Source organism: Cyprinodon tularosa, unplaced genomic scaffold, assembly GCF_016077235.1.
Source record: "Cyprinodon tularosa strain WSP-4 unplaced genomic scaffold, ASM1607723v1 ctg623, whole genome shotgun sequence".
NCBI lineage: Eukaryota > Metazoa > Chordata > Actinopteri > Cyprinodontiformes > Cyprinodontidae > Cyprinodon > Cyprinodon tularosa.
Genome location: NW_024039367.1, coordinates 429,916 through 452,128, shown reverse-complemented (window position 1 = coordinate 452,128; position 22,213 = coordinate 429,916). Strand labels below are relative to the sequence as shown.

The window sequence follows — 22,213 nt, the reverse complement described above, 5'->3', positions numbered from 1 at the left end:
AAAAATTAAACAAGCTTTTATCAACCAAGAAGTTTTTCTTATATGTTGGAGTTCATCTTCAGCTTTGAAACACATCCAAACCAAGCAGAGGAACAGACTGGATGTAGAGAACAGCCTGCTATCAGCTGTATAGGAGCTCAGTTGTTGTGATAAAAAAAAAGTAAAACTAAGTCAGTCTGACTATAATTTTGGTTCTGTATTTTGCCCCCAATTCATCAAGTTTAAATGTGATTATAAGGGAGTTACTTAGACGTGCTCAAGTTTTATAAATCCAGGTTTACAGTATGATTTTATTTTGTATTTATTTCGATTCCTTACTAACTTCTTTACTATTTAGGCATGGTTCTTACTAACTTAATTTTTTTATTTGAGATGGAAAGCACAAAATAATGAAAATTAAATGCTCAAATTAAAAGATTAAGTAAAATAGCATTTATTTCAGTTATTGTCTTTTCCACTCTTGATCAATCAAACCATTCCTTGACTGAGAGGGGTACTCATGGTATGAATAATGCCAAAAGGGGAACACAAGTCAAACAAGACGGGGAAACACTGACTTAACACTATAAACGTATAGATATTTAACACAGAAAGTCCTCAGGCTTGGATCAGAGCACTGATCTCAAAGCTGCAAGGCAGCAGCATTAGTCTTTGCTGGCGTCCAGGTTTCTTTTCTGACCTTTAGACAGTCAGAGCCACTGTATATTTGATGGGGCTGCACAATTAGTAAAAAAAATTGCCAGATTTGGAACTGAAAAATAAGAGAAAATAATTATGGTGGTTGGAGAACTCATTTTGAAACATCACACTGTTTACTTCTAGCAATAGTCTGTGATTCTCAATGGTTCAGAAGAGCAGTTACTTCCTAGCACATGCGCAAATTCCAATAAGCATTGTTTTTAGATTTTTTTTTACTTTCATTTTCTACTGTTAACATAAAAATTCAAATTATTTGCATTGATTCTATTTACCATTCAACCAGAATTATTTCTTGGAGATCAGGTCTACCCATCCCCATTTATTTTTATTATTATATTCTTCTTTCCAATGTGTTTATTTTGAAGCCATGGGGTCATTAAGGCCATTATTGAGTCATCAGCAGCAGAAGCAGCATCTATTTCTTTTACCCCCTGCCTCCTGCATAAAAACAATAACAGCATCCTCTTGCCTTCCATCTGCTATGGTAATATTAATACTCCCAATATTTCTAATCAACCATTTACATTGTTCATGCAGTGCATCCTCCTGCTCGCTATTGTCTTTGGCTTTCAGGAAGCTGCTACTGTGGCGCCGGTGGGGACTTAGGTAAACTGTGTTGTCCAATGATACGGCCAGCTGCAAACAAAAACAGCAAACACCAATGGGAAGTTGACATGTGAATAATAAACAAGTGCAGTTTTGGAATCAGAGGCTAATAAATGCTGGAACTGAAGTATTTTTTAGAGAATATAATTCTTTTAGTTCAGTGAGACATCTCTAACAATACCACTGTAACCTTTTGCTTTAAAACATACATTGAAGGCTTAAACTGGTGGTCAGGAGGGAGACTAGAAGAATAAATTTACATTTGGGCTCCAAATTTGAACAAACACAACAGCATAGGACTGTTCATATTACTTATTTACAAAATTAAAATCTGACGATTTACATGCATGTCCACCCTTGGTAAAAAGTAGTTTATTCAAGTATACTAAAAGTGCACAAATTTCATACTTAAAATCAGGCAGTGCACTTAGAGTTTACTTATTCTAAACTTTATTTCATATACTTAACAATTGTTTACTTTATTGTTTACTAAAGTATAGTTTAAGTATACTTTAGTAAACTTAAAAATGACCCAATTTAGTTCGAAGAAGTATTAGTTTAGTAATACTTCAAGTACAATAAAAGTACATTGTTTGGTATACTTTCTAAACTTATACTTAAGCATTCTTAATAGAATTGACTTCAAGTATACTACTTTTTGCTAAGTGCAGGGATGCAACCGAGTTTATTTTGTAACAGGAAAAAAATTATGTAAAAGAAAACATACATATATGTATACATATATTTACATATGCAGGAGTAACAAAAATAAAGTAATAATATATAACAAAATAAAATATCAAACAACAGATTTTGTAAACAGATCTAAAGATGTTCATATTGGAGCAAGAAGAAGTAATTCCTTATCCAGTCCTGCCCCTTTAACATTATAGAAGTTCTTAATCTAAACTAGTTCAATTATAACACATATGCATATGTGTGTGTACAGGTATATGCATGTATGGCAACAATATCAACACGTATCAAAATACCAGCAAATACAGAACACTCAGTCCTGTAACCACTTACTATGAAAATGTAATGTGCATATCAGATTTCTTCATCTGGACATGCAGATGAGACGCACAACCACCATTTTGCTTACTGATCTTGCAGGAAGAAAAGGGAAGGAAATGTTTGCTTTTGCACAACGATGAGCAGCATTTTTTATGTCCTGCTCTAATCACCCTGTGTCTGCAGCCCCCTATTACTGCTGCCAACAGTGTCTGAAGCTCATGAATGAGCCATTCATGACGTTTATTGGGATCTTTTTGAACAGAACTAATGAATAATTAGGCCTCATGCAAATCGGTGGCTGGAAGAAATTGGGGATCTGCGCCAAGGACACGATTTACCCAAATACCAACGTGTTAATCTGTCTAAAGACACAACACAAGGACAGAGCTAGCGGTGCGAAAGCAAAATAACCTTCCTCCGGTGGTTTAGACCGGTTAGTAGTGTTTTGCTGCCACCTGGTGGACAGATACTGCAGCACCTCTGGGTTTGTTTTAACACTTCATTATGAGCAAATTGCATTATGATGGAAGTGTTAGCTTAGACTCTTACAATCTAAAAGCATTTCTAACAATTCTATTGGAATTATGCAAGAAAAGCAAACAAAAACTAATAGCAGAATTACTTTGTAATGTTGCATGCATTGTCATTTAAAATCATATATGCTTTTATTTTTAATAGCTTAGATTAGTGTCATAGTGTCTTACTGGATTCTAAATGGCCTTTAGTATAAATGCATGCATGCTTGTATTTTCACTGATGCTCTAATGGGCTAGAAACCTTTTGAGAGCCAACAACCTCTTAACTAGTCGAGCCTTGTACCCTGATGACCCTGCAAAGATATGCAGGTATAGACTATAGATGGGTGGATTTTTTGCTTACTTTAACAAAATAAATCAACAACTGGAGATTTGATCACATTATTATACCACCATTTATTGGGACTTTTTTTTTTTTTAAGAAATGAATCATTGGTGTGTAAGCCACACAATGGGCTTTGGTTTAAACACATTTCAGATTGATTAATTAGGTATTAATCATACTGAACCCTTCAGGTTATGAACAGGTTCTGCTCTCCAGATGGTATCTAAGGTCAGTGCCTAAGGTATAAGATAAGTGACAATATATACAGATGTATTTAAGATTTGTATTTGTAGATTTTACATCTGTGAAAATATAAGTTCAGAAGTTACATAACAACTTATACATTTACAAAGGTTGTTCGTAACTGCCATCATTGCAGAGGGGGTGAGGAAGACGGAAATAATGGAATGAGCATTTTATCTTTGCTGGAAGGTTGTCTTCAATATATGTGCACTTTAAATGTTTGAGAGATGTATTTTTCTTGTTTTATTCTTCTTTTTTATTGTTTAAAGAATGTATTGGTGAATAACTTTCATATGTGTTACTATCACTAACTGGTAAGGAGTGTAATACCTTCATCCAAGGCTGTAGATTCATACAAAGTAGTGATTTGTACTTGTATTATTGTATCATTGCAAAGGTGTGACTTGTGTTTTATAACTTATAAACTTGTATTCTCACAGATTAAACCTTTTCTGTAACATGACTTACCAACAAGGAACACATACAAATCTTAAATATATTCACATCTGTTGCTTTATTTTTACAGATTTAGATGGCTATGCATATGATTTTATTGGCATTTACCTTGCCCCCTCTATAATTCTTCAATCTGGAACCAATGGCCTATAAACAGATACTACTGTTTCATATGAGGACAAAAAAAAAATGGTAATGTAATGTTGTCATTACTGGACTTTTTAAAGTGAGGATAGAAAATACTACTGCTTACTGTAGCTAATGGAAAAATAATCTCAATAATGAATCGTTTGGCCAACTTTGAATGAATGATAAGTATGACTGATGACAGCACTGCTCTTAGTAATAAGATGATAATAATAATAATAATAATAATAATAATAATAATAATAATAATAATAATAATAATAATAATAATAATAATAATAATAATAATAATAATAATAATATTTTTTTCTTTATTAGAGCCAGCATATAGACATACGTTTTAACATTGTTTGTTTCATAAATGCTCTTTATGTTTCCCAAACATCTTATTCCAAAGCCACTATGCCTGATGAGAGAATTTTGGTGGGGAGAGGATAAGAGTGGACTAAAATCTTTAAAAATTTAGAAGAAACTAAACTTAGTTTGCTGGGATAAGCTCTAAGTTTCAGATTGAAAATAGTTCTGAAATGTTCTTTAGATTATCCATGAATTAAATGTGTGAGTGTTTAAAACAGGGTTTAATGTTTTCAAAATATCTATAGGTTACAGCTTCAATAAAGGTCTTTAAATGAGATTAAGCCATATTAGTTGCGGTTATTTGAGCTTCTATGCACAAAATAATGAGCTGAAACATCCATAGGATGTTCAGACTGAATACATTCTGATGCAGATAACTTTCAACTGCAAGGCATTAAAAGTTGAGACATGTTTGATGTTTTCTGATTAGAACCTGAAACAATCTTTGAAAAAACATTCAGACAACAAATCATTTAAATGTAACAATTTTAATGCAGACTTTAGAGCTAAAATGAAAGTAATTTTGGATAAGAATATCTGGTTGTGATTGCACTTATGTTTTGAGTAAATGATTAATTAGTCAGTAAAGACGGTGCTAATCCTGATGAGAATAGGATTTGCTCTTTGTTGTGTGGCGAAGGATCTTTGAGAAACGGCTTGCTGGACTGTGATTTGAACACACCATGATGATAAAGCATCGAACTGCCATCAGACAACATGGAAACCTAAGGGGCTGTGGAGGAGACCATACGAGAATAATTGATAAATTATCTTGATGATTGATAGAGACTCTGAAATAATTTTGGGAACAATCAGTTTAAAGCTCAGCTATGTTCATCAGTTTCCTTTAACTCAGACCAGGATAATTCTTGATTTTTAACTCATTGTGATTTATGTCTTTGATTCATTTTGATTTGTTTTTATGAAGAACATGGAAACATTTTGCTCCAGACCCTCCAAGATTAGGATTTATGTAACATTTTGTTTTGATATAGAAAGACTCAGAACCGAATTGACTTAAGGGTTCTTAAATTAGATCTAATGATAATTATTGGATTTCAAAAGCAGTCTTCTAGCTCAGATTGCCCGAGAGCAGGATTTCCCTGGGGTCACCCCGGTTTTTGCTACCTTTTAGAGAAGGTAGGGCTTTCTGGTGAACGGCCTGGCCTGTCCTGTGATGTCCCCTTCTGTGACTGAATGATTGGTAAATGTGGACGGATGGTTGATCCATGATGAGCAGTAATGTTAAGATAAGGTGCGCATGATAAACTAAAACAGCCTTAATTTATTTGGATGAAATCAAAATTGTATTTAAATGCTGTAACTGTGGTCTTGAGTGAAAACACTTGGTCTGTCAAGTTTTGATCGTGATTACTTTCGATCCCTGATTGCTAAATCATCAGGGGGACTTTTGATTGTTTATTCCATGATTCTATGATGAAAGAAACAGCGCCTAACGTTTTTCTACTATCTTAATATCCTGGTCATGAACAGACATTAATGGGTTTGCAGACATACAAGAGTTTATTTAAAAGTGACTTTAAAAACGTCATCTTTTCAGTGGGAATTGTTACGATAATTACCATTGGTGATGTGTGAGTTTCTTAAGTTTGTGTGTCAGAACTAATGTTTTCCCCAATAGTTAATTATTCTATATACAATTATCATCTTCAATCTGCACGTGGCAAAGATTTGGGAGTGGTACGAGAAAGGTGTCCTTGATCTAAGAACATAGTGAAAAATTTTGATAAGGCTGAAGTCAGGGATGTCTCCTTATCTGCTAACATGTATGATGTAATGATGTGATGATGTGGCATACAGGAGTTGTATAAAATGCTTCTCTAACTGTAAATTGTGGCCACTTCACAAGATGTGAGCCCGGTTGGTAAGCAGCAACCTCCTGTAACTCTAAACAACTTCTCTGATCTGAGTAAGATTACAATTTCTATCAAAATCTGTTGCCATGTCTCCTGGTTATTTGTATACATATACGTTATGAAGTGTTATTTAAAGAGTTTTTCCCGAGTGATCTCTTCTCGGGCAAAGAACTGGAGAGAGAAAGCTTCAAGGTGCAGACACAGAGTTTTCCATAAGAATAAGTGGAATAAATTTAAACAATTCTGTCAGATCAAGTATTGCATCTTCCATAATAAATCCCAACCCATCTACAACGCTAAAAAGTGAGGTATAAAATAGGCATGGAAGGTGTGAAAGTCTTAAGATGTATAGATGGGTCAGAGTATGTCAAACATTTGTACAAACTTGAATGCTTTAATGATCTTTCTAAATGTATTTGGTACGTAAAAACAGAATAAGAACAGCTTCAAAATTACTGGCTACTGACAGTTACAAAGTAATTTCTTTAAACATCTTTACAGTTTAAACAACTTTTGATAAAATTTCAGCAACTTTTAAACAGCTTGAAAACATCAATCAAGGCTCACATTCTGAGGTTGCGACAAACAAATGTAACAACCAAGTAAAACAATCAAGTTTTAGTATAAAATATTATATATATTGAAGGGATAGTTAAAAGTTTTACAAAGTGAAACCGTGCGCCTAGTCAGTGTAGTCAAAATGTATGCGATATCTGAAATATTTTCAGCTCTTCACCTTCTCATCGGTCTTATGTTTTGACATTAAATGAAGACCAACATTGTGCAACAGACACAGGTGTGTTTTGAGATGAACAGAAATATAATGCCCAGAGTAAAACGGTTAATAACAAAAAATTGCCACAAGGTCAAGCATTACAAAATTGGTAATATGGTGAACAGTTAACATGACGTCTTCATGTTAGGTGGGGCTATTTAATTGACTAAAAGTATATTTTGTTGATGACCCTCTGCACAAAATAGATAGAACGTGCTACAGCATTAACAAAAGGAAAACATAGTTTACAAGGAGCTGTCATCATCCTTCATGTTAATGGTTACATTACTACATACACCCAATCCGTTACCCACACTGAGCTTGTGAGAATGTGTGCAGAAAATCTTTGGTTTCCATGAACTCAATTAGTATGGCTTTATCCAAGACATCAGATCCTGTACAGGAAAAACTGAACCCTGAAACAACTACCCTTTCAAGTGATGATAAAACTGTTGACTGGGCTGCTGTCAACACCTCTGGAAAGATAAGAAGTTCCTTCACTGTTGTTGCAGTTGTTGTTTTTTTTGTTTTGTTTTGTTTTTTTGCAATGAATTGATGCAGTCATTCTGGTGGTAACTACAGAAAGCATAATAGGACACCAGCACTCAATTACATACATTGGGACCTGAATTAATACTTGGTAGGGACTTTCTTGCATTCATGTGCATCAAGTACATCTAGCAATTCAGCTTCGCTCACAGAATCAAAGTCCTCCAAAGCTTTCAGGAGAACAGCTCTTTCCTCATGTGATACGTAGAGCCAAAGGGAGTTCTTTAAACTACTGAATGCTGAGATGTACAGCACCTCATCCTGGAAAGGTATTGCAAGTTTCCCTGTAAAGTAACCTGCCTCTTTCCATCCTGCAACAGCCTGCCATTCCTCCTGCTGAAAGTTATGCCTTATGAACGGAACTTTCATTTCCACTCCCAGTGTGCAGCTATTATATAAACATAGACTCAGAAAGTCTCTCAAAACATCACCTCCTTCCGCCTTTTTTTTTTAGTCTCTCCATTTTGTAAATGTATTTTGATGTAAACCTAAAATGCCATAATTTTTGGGTCCTTGAAGGCATTGATGAAGTCAATGAGACAGTGAACTCGTCTTACAACCAGTGTTACAGGAGCAGACTGGGGTTCAGGAAGTGCATGGGAAATATATGCCTCCGCTGCAAGCATTGGAACAGGGTGTGACTGCTATACAATTCGAAAAAGTCCATCCTCTATTTAAGGAGTGATTATTTACAGATTAGCTTCATCTTCAGTTACCTTCAGCCTGTCCTTACCCAACAAAATAACAACAGTATCAGAATCTTTGTTTTCACCCAGGGTTAACAGGCAATCTCATGGTAATGCGTCATTCAATCCCCAATCTCTACTTGTGGAAGCTCCACCATTTATCACATTGTGTCTGGTTAATTTTGCATTTCGGTGTTCCACCAACATATCCTCAGCAGCCTGATTTTGTTCATTGTCACTGAGATGTACCACTGAGGACCGGCCTGTTGCAGGCTGTTGTTCTGCTTTTTGGTTCTGTTTGTTTTTTTGTGGTGCATAGATAAAGTCTAAGCATTTTGACTTTGCTTTCACTATACAGCTTATCTACTGTAGTTACATCTTGATATGTATCTGTGAGCTTTCAATATGAGTTGAATAGTGTGAAGGACTTTTGGTATTTTTGGAACCACCTTTCGGGGGGAAAAAAAACATTTTCAGACAAAACTATGGTATCTGCCACAGTATCTTATTTATCAATTGTTCCTTTACCATTTACAGAATTCACTTGTTTGTATCTTTCCTCATCAAAATCCATCCAACCAACCTCAATTTGTCTCTTTTTACCTTTGGCATTTGTATTCCGTGCCCACTTAGAATATCTTTTTTTAAGTATTCCCTCAGTTCCAGACAGTCTTTGTTTTAGCCTTAAAAGTCTGGATTCTTTCCTGGATGTAGATGTTTTAGATAGTGTGGCTTGTCTGCAGAAGGCCTCCGTGGAGACTCTCTCTCCAACTTTGGGGATGTACTTTGTCAGGTCACCGTCTGTCATTAATGAAAGGACAGTTTCATCAATCTGAAAAATAAAAGATACTCCAGTCAGTGAATAAATTAATTCATGTACCTGTTGGAGCTATATTTAAGCATATTTAGTTGCTTTAACACTGTTGTTTCATATCCTGCTGTTTCATATCCTGCTGACATGAAACAACAGTGTTAAAATAATTAAATTAACTTTTATAAATCCTACAAATGCAAATACTTTTCCAAATTAAGATTACTAAAAATCATTTTGATTTTATGGGTTAATGTATAAAATGCATTTTTATTTAATGTTCTGGTGTGACCATGTTGTAAACAAATGTCCAATGAATAATAATCTTATGAGCGCATACACACACACACACACACACACACACACACACACACACACACACACACACACACACACACACACACAGCATTTAAAGGCATTACTTACATTTTCATGTTCAAGTTTCTGTACTGCATCTTGCAGTTGGAGCTCCATCAGAAATTCTTGCAGCTCAGTATCCACAGAAAAACACAGAACACAGAAAGCAACATTAATAGTTTCACAGCCTTAAAAAGTAACAGACTTTCCAGGTTCTCAATCTGAATCCAAATAACACTAAACCATCTTCTTGATTTTATTATTATTATATTTTATAAAGCACTCACTGTTACTGCAAATGTAGTATCATATTTCGTGTGATCGAATTAGTATTTTATGCGCATGCTGAATCTCTTTTCTCTCTCATGGTATTTCAGGGGTTCCATAATTTTGTAATTCAGATATCTAAAAATATAATTTTGTCAAGTCAGAATTACGTTTGAGATATCTTGATTGTAATTCCGGATGTGTGACACTTTAAATAAATAATCAGGCAAAGTAAATGAGATATCTCAAAATGCATTTTGACTCTCCAAAATGTAATTGAAGATATCTTGAATTGTTATTTTTACTAGTCATAATATAATTTCACATATTTAGTTTTTCCTAATCAAACTTTTTCTTTGATATCTTAAAAGTAATTACAGGTAGTCAGAAGAAGTTGATTTTATGATAATACGGCTTGCCGTTGAGGACTTTGTGTCGCAGATATCTAATCATGATAATTCAAGACATCTGAAGTACAAAGTCCAGATATCTTGAATCATCATTCTGACTCGTCGAAATGACATAGCAATTTGGGGGAAAGGTTAAGACGCCTTTATGGTGTTTGCTAGTTAGCGGTCTGCAAAGATATATTCAACGTGAACGACCTTTAGTGCTGTAGCTTATGTTGGAACTGGTTCAGAATTACAGAAAATCTGCATTTCACCTTGGGATTGTGTTGACAATAGCATATTTGGCTAGCTTTAAACTGTATATAGGATATTCAAGCACAGCTATGTCATTTTTATTCCATTTTAAGCCTTTTCATAATTTTTAGGATTTTTAATCATTCCAAATTTAGCACTATTCCTGTTTATCTTTCAGGTAATGTCTCCTGAAAGGTTTATGTTTTTGTTTATTTTATACAACAAATAAAAGTTGACACTATTAAATTGATTTGAAATGTGTGCTGGAAATGAAAAGAATGAAAAAATAAAAGACACTTATTAGAAAAGATTACATAATATATCCCACATATAAACCTTGTTCTGTGTTTTACACTACATATCAGAGTGATGTTGATGTCAATTATTTGATCAACTTAAGCACAAAATATTGATATCGTAAATCCTCTTAAGATATTTTAGATTATCATTCAAGATATTCAGAATTTATTTTTCCTAGTCAACTTTTTCTTTGATATCTTAAAATTAATTACTGATACTCAGAAAAAGTTGGTTTTAGTAGTAACCTAATTTTGTGTTTAGCAAAATTCTTCATTCATAAACAAAGAGTGTTGAGATCATCCCCAATCTTTAAAGTTTTCTTATCTGAATTCAAGTTATATTTGAAATCTCTAAAATATATTGAATCATATGAATACCTGACTGAAATACTGATGGGTTTGTCCACCAATGTTCATCAGTCCTAACATGAATCCCATTTTTGCCATGTTAATAATTATTTTATTATTACAGTAATTCCTTTTATTTTTATTTTTTCTTCCTTATCAATAATGCCTCGTAACCCACATTTTTTTTTTTATCTGCCTCTACTATGCCTTCCACAGATTTGTGCTGTTGCTATTGCCTTACTTGTTTGTACTTACTTCTTTTTAATAAAGTTCAAAACAAAATACAAAAATGAAGTTGGTTTTATGATAAAAGGGCTTGCCACACCCCTATTGAAGCGAGCAATTCAAGAGTTCAACCAATCGACTGTCTCTAAAAATGACTATGCCGCATCTGATTGGTTAGAACGCCTGTCTGTTTAGGATAAGTTCCCTGTCACAGCTGCGTTTTGGTTTTTAATTCACGAGCGCTCTGTTGGAAGCTGTAGAAGAAGAGGCGTCAGTTTGTCAAGTTTTTCGGGTTTTCCTGAAAGTTTTTCGGGTTTTACTGATCATTTAATCTCATCTGCCGACGGTGTGGAAGTAATATGCAAGCTATGAGGTGAGAGGAAGTATTCCTAATCCTTATTAGAGCATGTCTTTTAGTGTTTTAGTCTTAGTTGCTAAATGTTAGCGAGTTAATTTACACTAAACTTAAGGCTTAGGTTTGTAAGCTAAGTGCTACTAGCGTTTATTTTACATCATGTAAGCTCGAGTGCTAACTGTCATAGTTTAGTTTAGAGTCCGTTTTGTAATGGCTCACGCCCATTTGGTTGATTGAGATTTCTTAACCTCCTCAGAAACCTTTTCCGGGCTCCCTGGTCCTCTGACGTGAGGCTCGATGGTCAAACTGCGGTGATTACAGGCGCCAACTCCGGCATCGGCAAAGAGACAGCCATCGACCTGGCCAAGAGGGGTAACCGCTTCATCTAACTTTGTTTACCCCTTATTTTAAATATCATATTAAAATGGTTAAATTACAGCCACTCCCTGATTTGAAGGAAGGCCAACAGGGCCATCATCTAATACATAAATGTGCACATGTCATTATATAAATAAATGTAGGTTTTTGCTGTATTCAACTTGGCAAGACAAGACTGCTTTAATCAGAATCAGAAATACTTTAATAATCCCAGAGGGAGATTACTTTTGTCACACGCTCCAGTTACACTTTTACATGATATATACACACATCCAACTATACAATATAATAAAGATAAAAAATAAGTATAAAAAGAGATAAAATATATACACATATAGCTCTTCTGTATATATATCTGTACGTATATCTATGCTATATCTATATCTAATAAAGTATCAATACCTTTATCAGTCTGTCATCTAAATTACCCCCATCTAATAAGTTCAATAAAGTAATTCAACCTTGTTTAAATTGCAATAAAATATGGGAAACGATTGCCTCTATGGAGGACCAGGAGAGTCACTGAAAAAGGGAAAAACAGCCAAATTCAGTATTTAAATCCTACAAAAATCCAACTTGAAAAGCATTTTCTTATTGCACATTTTAAATGAGGTGTAATTATATTTATTTATCCATTATTAAATACTGGTATTTGACTGTGTTTTCGAATGATTTTCCTAAATGGTGATTTAAAATCTGACTTGAAATGCCTTTCCTAATCACACATTTAAAAATGTAAATGTTTCATTTTATGTGTCATCTTGCGTTTTTAATGAGAGCTGGTTACATGTCGGGAGAAACTGTGATTGGTTTAAATGTTCTGGTTGGCACAGGGACAAAAAAGGTAAAGGTCATGGAACAGGAGAGAGAGTAAAAAGGAAACTCGACTGCAAATGGATTTGACAATGGGGATAAGGAATAGGGCTGGGTTAGGGTTAATTGCATTTGCAATATAATCACAATTTACCAAAGTGCAATTTTATTTTTTATATACAGAGGAACATGTTTTTTTTTGCTAGTTGCAGCTAGCAGCAGATCCATGCAAGTAGACGTTAACACTTTGTCACACAAATATAGTTAAGTCCTGCAACAATGGATTCTGGGCAAGCAAGCTCTCACAAATTGAATGCTTGGAGTGAAACGTCTACAAATTTGGGGTTGGTGCAAAGGAAAATTGAAATAAAATCGCAATTGTGGTTCAATATAATCACTATTTTGATCTTTGGGTAAAATTGTTTAGCCCTAATAAAGAATTACCTTTTTAAGTGTTATTAGGAAAGGCATACCAATTCAGAAATGGGAATTGCTGTATTTAATAGTGCATTGATACATAGAAATTACAATTCCTCTTGGATAATTCAGTTAAAATGTACAATTGGAAAACATTTTTCGAATTGGATTTATGATTATGTGATTGTGTTGGGTTTTAACTTTTTCAGTGACTCTCCCAGTTCTCCATTGAATCCAGGTGTCAATAAGAAAAACCAAACCTGGGCAGCCAAGTTTTAAGCAGTCCACATGTTTTATATAATATTTGGAACCATTAACTTTTTTATTTTATTTTTTATCTTGATTAATTCAAGCAAGGTGATTGGAAAAAAGAAAACTTAGCTTGGAACTAAACCCAGTCTATCAGAAAAGAAATAAAAGAAGCACTGTTGTACCTTAGTGTGGTTTCACACATGGACACGGTTACTTACTGTTTCTGTTGATGAATATAATCAGCTGCCTTGATTTAGCTCAGCTGTGACGCCAGAGAGGAAGTGGCATCAAAAATGTCTGAGGAATGATGTTTCAAGATGAAAGGAACACTTGTTTGTTGACATTTGGGCAGTGTTGAATAACCTAAGCTTAAGAAGTCATCTGTGTGCTTTTCAGAGCTGAAGTTGTTTAACGAGCTGCAGATAACCACCAAGCTAAGATTATGTCATCCTTATCTGTGCATTTCTGACATTTCACACAAGCTTATGCATCTGTTGTGTGCTTTACATAAGTAGACTGACTTAGTTATGACTTATCAGTGTCTTAAAAAGGTAATAATTGATCTTTATTGATCTCTCATTGGAGAAATGTACCTCTTCATTTAACCTATCCCCTTGGGGAGCAGTGGGCTGCCATTGTGGGGCGCCCGTGGAGCAATCGGAGGTTAGGGGTCTTGCACAGACACCCAGAGTGGCAGTCTGTGGCAGTGGGGCTCGAACTCAGAACCTCAGGATTCCAAGCTCTATGCCCTAACCACGAGGCCACCCCTCCCCTTAAGAGCTGTTTTTTTTCTGTTAGGTGTGAAACGGTCTTCAAGAAGCTGTAATAAATTGCAAGAAAATATTCCCCCTTAGGGACTAGAAAAAACAAGTCTTATGAAGTTCTGTTTTTCTCAGAGTTGGTTTGTTCATACTTGTGATCTTTCAGTTATTTGGGTTAGGGTTATTCACGCAGCAGTCTCAGCAGAAATGCTCAAACTTTCCTCACCTGAGGTGCTTTGGACCAGCTGAGAGAAGAGTTGTACTCGCATGGAACTTTCTATTTAAAAAAAAAAAAATTTAAACCATTAAGTTTTAAAAACAAAACCAGTTTTGTTTTGTTTGTTTTTATTTCACCCTGAGAGAGTTTACATCCTTGGCATCATTTACTGCACCTCATTTCCACTCTAGCAGGCATGGAAGTAGTGATGTTTTACTTTTATGGGCAGAGGAATGATCAGATTTCATACTCGTATATCCATCCACAAGTTATTTGAATTATTTTGAGATTTTATTTCAAGAAACGTAAGTAATTAAGTTTCGCAGATTGACATTAAAGTACTTATTCCATCCAGAATGTGTAGGAAATGAGGCAGATATCTCTAAAGACTTGAGGTGCAAAAGGTCTCCCTCTGGAAGGTGAGCTACAAATTAAGAGAAGGAACAAGTTCCGTTAGGGGGGGGGTGCCTACATTACAACATGGGTGCAGCAGGTCAAAGATGAGGCCGTCATCCTCAGTCTGATGGTCTTCAGTTATGTCGGATGGACTCCCAGATGGTTGGACACAGCTTCCGTTTCCTGACTGGGTATTATATCCTATTAGCTTTTAATGATTCCTGGAGAACTGAAAGTTTGGAACCAGATCCTATCATATGTATTCAGTCCCAACCCTACGCATGAACTAGGTCCTGAGATACCCAAAAGTCCTCCACTTGAAGCAGGAACTCTCCTCTGACCAGAAAGGAGACAGAAGTAGATGCACAAAAAAGCAGATATAAAAAAGGTAATGGTTTTGTAATGGATTGGGCCTTTCACTCCATCTCCCTACTTCTACATACCCATCCTACTCTCATTTGGCCATGGATCAGTTCCACAGGCAGTAAAACCGCCTGATGGCAAGATGTCGACTACACCATCAGTGCTTAGCGGTATAACATTCTTTGTCTTTAGAAGAGTTTGTGTTGTCTGTGTACATGGTAACCTAAAGTTGTGGATAGATTTCAATGGAATTTTTACCAGAGGGGTGCCTCATACTAATGATAAATTCATAAAAATTTCGTAATGATCCATATCAATATGTTTAAGTTATAAGTGTAAGCCCCAATTTGAGGCTAAATTTGCTGCATGGCGAAGATGTGCACTCAATGGGTGCTTTTCTGGTTGTCAATAATAATCGCAGAACTTCATTAAACCTTTGGCATGTAAATGTGGCCAGCAGAGTCGTACCTGAGGCTTGTTAATGCTTCAAAACTTGGGTAATTTGTCTGCAACTGTCTAGGCAAAATGATGACGATGACTGCTGGGTTTCCTTATATGGGGAAAACGCCTTTAACCAATCTGTCTGTATAATTTGATTAAATTGTCTTTGTAATGTACCTTGAGGTAATGTGCTGTGAATTTTTGGTATATATGCAAACTACAATTAAATGTTTTCTTTACACTGTTTCAGGGGAGTTCAAATGTAGAAATTTAAAATGACTTCTTCGAGAGATACTTTTGCTTGATACGTTTATATTTGGCTTAATCTGTAAAAGATCTTTCATCCTGGAGCTTCTCTGTTTTTCCTCTAACTCAGCTGAAGAACCTGTTTGTCTAGATCTGACGACTTGTCATGCTTTAATTGTCGGAGGTTCTACCTGGTTGGCTTCATCCAACAACCAAATCCTAAGAGGATATTCTACAACAGTGGAGCGGCAGGTCATATCTTTGATCACAAGAGGGCGCTCTTCACTCTGTAGTAATTTTCTCCCAGTTATAATTGAACTTTGCCATAACAAAGTACAATCAGCTGACTGCACAAAATCTGGAAAGCCTAAGAGATTTGATATCTTTGCCTTTTTTGCATCAAATGTGTTGAGCCATGGCTGAAAATATTAATGCATGAAAAAAATCTTATTCAAATCAAGAACTTTGTGTGAGAAGTATTGAGAGGCTTGAAGGTGTCCAGCGACCAACAGAACCAGCTTACTGAATGCTGGCTGAATTCATTACACAAAGGGTAGGGGGGACTTGTGAAAAATGTGCTTGTGGCCGATTAAAATTCTGCATTAAGTCAACGGGTGGACGGCAGAAGTTATTTGCTCTAAGCAATCTCCTTCTGGTTATTCAGGTGGAAAAGATTATTGTCCAAATGAAATTTATCTGTTTTTTTTCCTGTTTAGGAGCCAGAGTGATCTTGGCATGTCGAGATATGGAGAAGGCACAGGCAGCTGTAACTGAAATCATCGAAAGCTCTGGCAGTGACAGTGTTCTCTGCATGAAACTCGATTTATCAGACAGCAAATCTATCAGAGAGTTTGCTGAAGCTATCAATAAAGGTAAACCTACCTGATTATATTGGATAATGAGAAAGTAATGCCTTAACTGCTATTGGAGCTGAAGATGTGACATGTTTGTGATTCCTTTTTTTTATCCTGCAGATGAGCAAAAACTTAACCTCCTCATCAACAATGCAGGTGTGATGGTTTGTCCGTATGGGAAAACTGCAGATGGCTTCGAAATGCAGATTGGAGTCAATCACTTTGGTAAGTTGAACTAATCAGGGATCAATCCTTAGTTCTGTTCAGATCTGGTTTTAACAGGAGTCCCCACTAATTCAATCAAATGTTAACGGCCCAGTGGCAAGAATTCAAGTGAACATCATGATATAGGATCCAATTGAACCCAAATTTATGTTTTAATTTTTAAATGCCTCATCAAACTAAATAAGTCATAACATAATGTTTATGGCCTACTCCGGAAGTCTTCAACAGGGGGTCTGTGGCCCCTAGGGCGTCCATGGGGGTACTGCATTGGGGTTGCGAAAGTTTTGGTTGATTAGGTTTTTTTTAAACGTATTCCTCCTGCAATTTTTTCCACTAATTGAAATATCTTTAAATGCACATTAACATGAATTCAACACACTGTAGTAAACGGATAAATGGAGGCAGAAGATGTCTTTCAGTCATCAATGCAAACATTCAGCAACACACAGGAGCTCTTTCAAGCTGGGCACCGTTTCATTTACAACACCTGTCCCATCAACCAGGAATCTATGCAAATATGATAAGGGATATCGCAACTGCTCCACCTTTACAGGTACTTGCCCCTGCACCATCTGTGGGCCAGTGGCATTGCTCTCTCTCTCCTTCCCTCATGGCACCACTAGGTCTCTCTGACTGGAATAGGAGTTGATTTAAGCCCACAAAACCTGGGAGGGGCTCAACGGCAGATCCAGCATCCTGGACCCACCCCCACTGAATACCACCCAACTCTGTCTTCAGTTCTTCCTTCACTCAGTGCTTCAGTTCTGCCAGCGCACCTCGCGTTGCATCCAAAATCCAGCGAGATGCCTCCTCCGCCCACTACTACTATACTTTAATAATCCCAGGGAGAAATTACTTTCTTTACATGACTCCATATGTAATAGAGTGACTATAGGACCAGTTTGATATAACACAAATGTTCTTTTTCCTTCAGGACATTTCCTGCTGACATACTTGTTGCTTGATCTAATCAAAAGATCAGCCCCGGCCAGAATCATAAACGTGTCTTCGATGGCTCATTCCTGGGGCTCCATCAATCTGGAGGACATCAACAGTGAGAAGAGCTACAACAAGAACAAAGCTTACGCTCAGAGTAAACTTGCTAACGTGCTCTTCACCCGCTCACTGGCTAAAAGATTAGAAGGTACGGGTCACAACCTCCTCTTTTTCTTTGTTTTTTCTAGTTATCCTTATAGTAATGGTTTGCAGCTATATGGACAGTTGCGTACAGCTAATTGGTTTAGTTCAATATGACCACTAAATCAGTGGTTTGTAAAAGTGAGAATTAAAAGAACAAATTTCAGGTTGTGCTTTTTCTCCAATCCAGAGGGTCAGAATAAAAAAAAACAATTGGGTTAAATATTAGTTTGCACGTTCAAGTTCAGCTCTGATTTTTTTTATAGGCATTATTGGCTTTCTGTCTAGAAACAGCCCCACAGCATGATGCTGCCACCACCCGGTGTTGCTATGAAACTAAGAATTCTGTACAGTTTAATAACTGTAGGTGTACTATTTCAGTTCCCTCTATTTTTATTTTTAAGATGTCATTATGGGCTGACGTCCTGCTACATTTAGGTGCTCCCCTGCTTCAACAAACTGACCCAAACATTAGCTGGTTAGCAGAGCTTCACTGCATGCTGATGAGGAAGTTTAGTCATTTGGTTCCGGGTGTATAAAGCTACTCTTTGTTTTGTTTTTCAGAGATCAGCATATTGCTGCCTGTTTTAAGGATAAGGTTGCTTGGAGAGTCAGACCTAGTTCTAGAATGAACTGCAAAGAACATGCACACATTTTTTATTTCTGCCAAATAAGCACTTGAATATATTTAACATATAGAAATTATGGTTTCAAAATATTTGTAATAGTTCATCAAAGAATTTAATTCTTAGTCTGTGAACCCCCTTTTTACTCTGTAAAAATTCCTCAAATAAGCCGGATCCATGTTTGTTTTAAACACACTATAAGTTATACAAGTATAGAAAATGCACAATTTGTTGGGTAGTATGATTGCAATAGTAAATGATTAAATAATCCTGGAAATGAATTAAATATGTATAAACTCCATAATTCTACTGCTTTGCTGAAAATTGGAGCATCAGTCACTAAACTACTGCTTGACTGTACCCCTACTTTTTGCTTTATCATATTGACTGTTTTTTGTAGTATTTGTTCCTACACATAATGAGATAAAAAAAAAAAATCTGCATGTTTATGATATTATCCTATTTAATCTTAGCTGGTGTAAGGAGATATTGGTGGCATTTTAATTTATTCTTAATGTTTAATATTTGCTCATTGGGGGCTGTTAACATCCTACCTATGATGGATGCTTGTAAATCTCTGAAGTTTCGTTTTTACAAAGATACCTGTTCCCTTCTAGGTACCGGTGTGACCACGTACTCCCTCCATCCTGGGGTCGTTCGGACAGATTTGTGGCGCCACCTGAGCGCTCCTGAGCGGTTCTTCATAAATCTAGCCAAACCTTTCACCAAAGACTCGACCCAGGGAGCTCAGACTACCATTTACTGTGCAGTGGAGCCGTCTCTGGAGAAGGAGAGTGGTGGATATTACAGGTACAGTTTGTTCCTGTTAAGCTGCTCGTTTGTTCAAAGTTGGACAGTTACAGTAGTAGTTAATGACTTCTGGGTTGGTCTCTGTAGGGTCTTATCTCCCCAAGTGATCCTACTTTAATTAGAAAGCTTGGACATAGTAAGTTAGAGAAGCTTATTTTAACCTTTGGTTGTTTGCAGTGACTGTGCTCCTGCCAACACCTCCGCTGCTGGGAAAGACGAGCTGGCAGAGAAGCTGTGGGAGCTGAGCTGCAAGATGCTCTCCTTGACATGGGAATAAGGCCTTCCCTCTGTTGCTTTACTGATTGTTACTTCATTCCTTTAATAACGCACACTAACTAAAATCATGATCTTATTATTTAACTGCTCCCTGTTGCACAGCATTTTCCCTGCTGGGTTTGTATATGTGTTTAATATGTTAATATGAGGTTTTACTAACCCCTCCCCGCCCCCACTTTGATGAATGATTTTAATATTTGCAGCGATAAAGTTTATAAAGTAATTCAGTCTTTTTTTGTTGGTCTTCCATGTTTCAGGGTTAGACTACATCCAGGTTTATAAAAGGAGCATCCTTTTATCCATGAGTTTGGTTATTACAGGTTTATCCAGTCACTTTGTGAAAATTGATTTCCTGTCATTTTGAATGCTTTTCTAAATTAAAGATTTGAATTTGCAAATGAGTCCAAATTAGAAAGCTATGAGATATTCACCTTGTTTATACTTTATTAGCTTCTCTGCACGTTGAGCTACATTCACTTAACCTATTCAGATGGGCAGGAGAGTATTTTTTTCATTTATCAAAATTAAAAGCTGAAAACACTGAAATATTTATTTTTCAAAAATACAATGTGTTTTATGTGCTGGACCAACACAAGAAGCATATGAGAGACATTTCCTTATTGCCCCTGCAGTGGTTAAATTCACATCTCACACAAGACTAAGATGACCGACTTCCAATCCTTTTTCTAAGTTATTCATCAGAGCTCATGTCAATTTGCAGCATCAAGTCTTCTCCTGTGGTCCAAGCCCCAAATAACTTATATAATGTCAATAAAAATCTTTATAATTGCAACTTTTTTGTGTGAGTCTCTTCAGGTTGGAATGCAACAGTATTAAGGGGTTTTTCAAAAAAAGGCAGAAATCCTGCAATGCTGCACAATTTAAAATAATTTTGATGCTGAGGAATAAAGCTAAACAGTTAAAAGTTAAGTATACTTTAAAGCAAATGAAGAAAAGGTCTCCAAAAATTTTGGATCTAAAAATAGCTTACTTTTTCATACGGTTGATGGTGACTCCTGTAAATAGTGGGTTTCCAATTTGACTCCTCGCTCCACTCGCCTTGATTGTCTCAAGCTTGAGCAAGAAACATATCCAGTTTTGCCTGTTAGTGGTCAGCAAGCCCAGTGGCTCAGACTGAATCACTGCCTTGCTTCCATCAGTTTGCCCCAGCACAGCTATGGCACAATGTAGCTCATCAGGATGTGCTGTAAAGTTATTTGGAGTCCTTGGGCTTGATAAAGCCTCGTAAGTAGAGGCCATCAGCAAGACAAGTTTAAATTATTTTAATTTTGTATCTGGGAAAAAACCTAAAATCGGGGATAAATTTTACGAGAAAGCATGCGTACTTCTGGTAAAATCTTTAATTTCAACACCAGAACAGAGATGCAAAGTATAAACAAAATCCAACACTACAGAAGAATCCAAGGCCACCAAAGCACGGCTTAGAATACGTTGATCCAACAGGATCTGACCAGTTTACTATGAACGTATCAGACGGTGGCTGAGGATCATTTGAAGCCTTATGGGAAAACTTCATATCTTGATCTAATCGAGATGTTTGGTGACTTGAAATGACGAAAGTAAAAGAATTGCTTAAAGGAATAGTACACCCAAAACATGATTGGCCTTCATTTTCTACTCACCCCCATGCTGAACAACACTCTGGAGTACTTTTTTGATATCTCAAATGCATCTGGAGATCTGGGAGGCTTCTTGCTGTCTGCTGACATTCAAATAATGGAGGTCTATGGCGCCCGAGGTAGAAAGGTCCATAAAAGTCCACAAAAAACGTGTCAATATTCCTCCATACTGCTTGTCCAATGTATTCCAAGTGTCCTGAGTGGGTAGCATCCAGAATTTACTCGAAACAAAGTCATTTAGAATGTTTTTAGAGCATAAACAGTAGTGTATAGGATTTCCTGAAAGCGCGCACATCCGCGTTCACGACACTACGGAAGCCGGCAGACCAAACCAGCGCATTCAGCTCGGCAAAGAACTCATGCTCTTCCTCAACACTGAAGTCCTCAGACATTTTTCTTTCGTTGTTTCTTTCTTTGCATAGGTAAACAGCACATTTCTTCTTCTACGCTTGCATTATTGGCAGAGCAGACGCTGAATGCGCACTTTCATCTGGTTTGGTCTGCCGGCTTCCGTAGCGTCGTGAACGCGCATGTGCGCGCTTTCAGGAAATCCTATACACTACTGTTTATGCTCTAAAAACATTCTAAATGACTTCGTTTCGAGTAAATTCTGGATGCTACCCACTCAGGACACTTGGAATACATTGGACGAGCAGTATGGAGGAATATTGACACGTTTTTTGTGGACTTTTATGGACCTTTCTGTCTCGGGCACCATAGACCTCCATTATTTGAATGTCAGCAGACAGCAAGAAGCCTCCCAGATCTCCAGATGCATTTGA

General features: G+C 36.4%; 1 protein-coding gene across 2 annotated transcripts; it reads left to right on the top strand.

Moving 5' to 3' along the window:
- Positions 1 to 11,435: 11,435 nt before the first annotated feature.
- On the top strand, positions 11,436 to 19,851 carry rdh12l (retinol dehydrogenase 12, like). 2 transcript variants are annotated; one of them, XM_038307875.1, is made up of 7 exons: positions 11,436 to 11,597; positions 11,836 to 11,951; positions 16,580 to 16,735; positions 16,838 to 16,942; positions 17,877 to 18,086; positions 19,323 to 19,515; positions 19,693 to 19,851. In XM_038307875.1, exons 1-7 carry the CDS (start codon positions 11,584 to 11,586, stop codon positions 19,790 to 19,792), a joined length of 894 nt encoding a protein of 297 aa, XP_038163803.1. In that variant the 5' UTR covers positions 11,436 to 11,583; the 3' UTR covers positions 19,793 to 19,851. The 2 variants fall into 2 exon arrangements, with proteins under 2 accessions (XP_038163803.1, XP_038163804.1); XM_038307876.1 differs by lacking the exon at positions 11,836 to 11,951 and having other exon boundaries at positions 11,437 to 11,597.
- Positions 19,852 to 22,213: the final 2,362 nt, after the last annotated feature.

Bases quoted from the DNA above. Each gene is read 5' to 3' on its own strand.
- rdh12l (XM_038307875.1), top strand. The intron at 16,943-17,876 runs GTAAGTTGAACT...TTTTTCCTTCAG, and splicing joins GATTGGAGTCAATCACTTTG to GACATTTCCTGCTGACATAC. The intron at 19,516-19,692 runs GTACAGTTTGTT...GGTTGTTTGCAG, and splicing joins GAGAGTGGTGGATATTACAG to TGACTGTGCTCCTGCCAACA.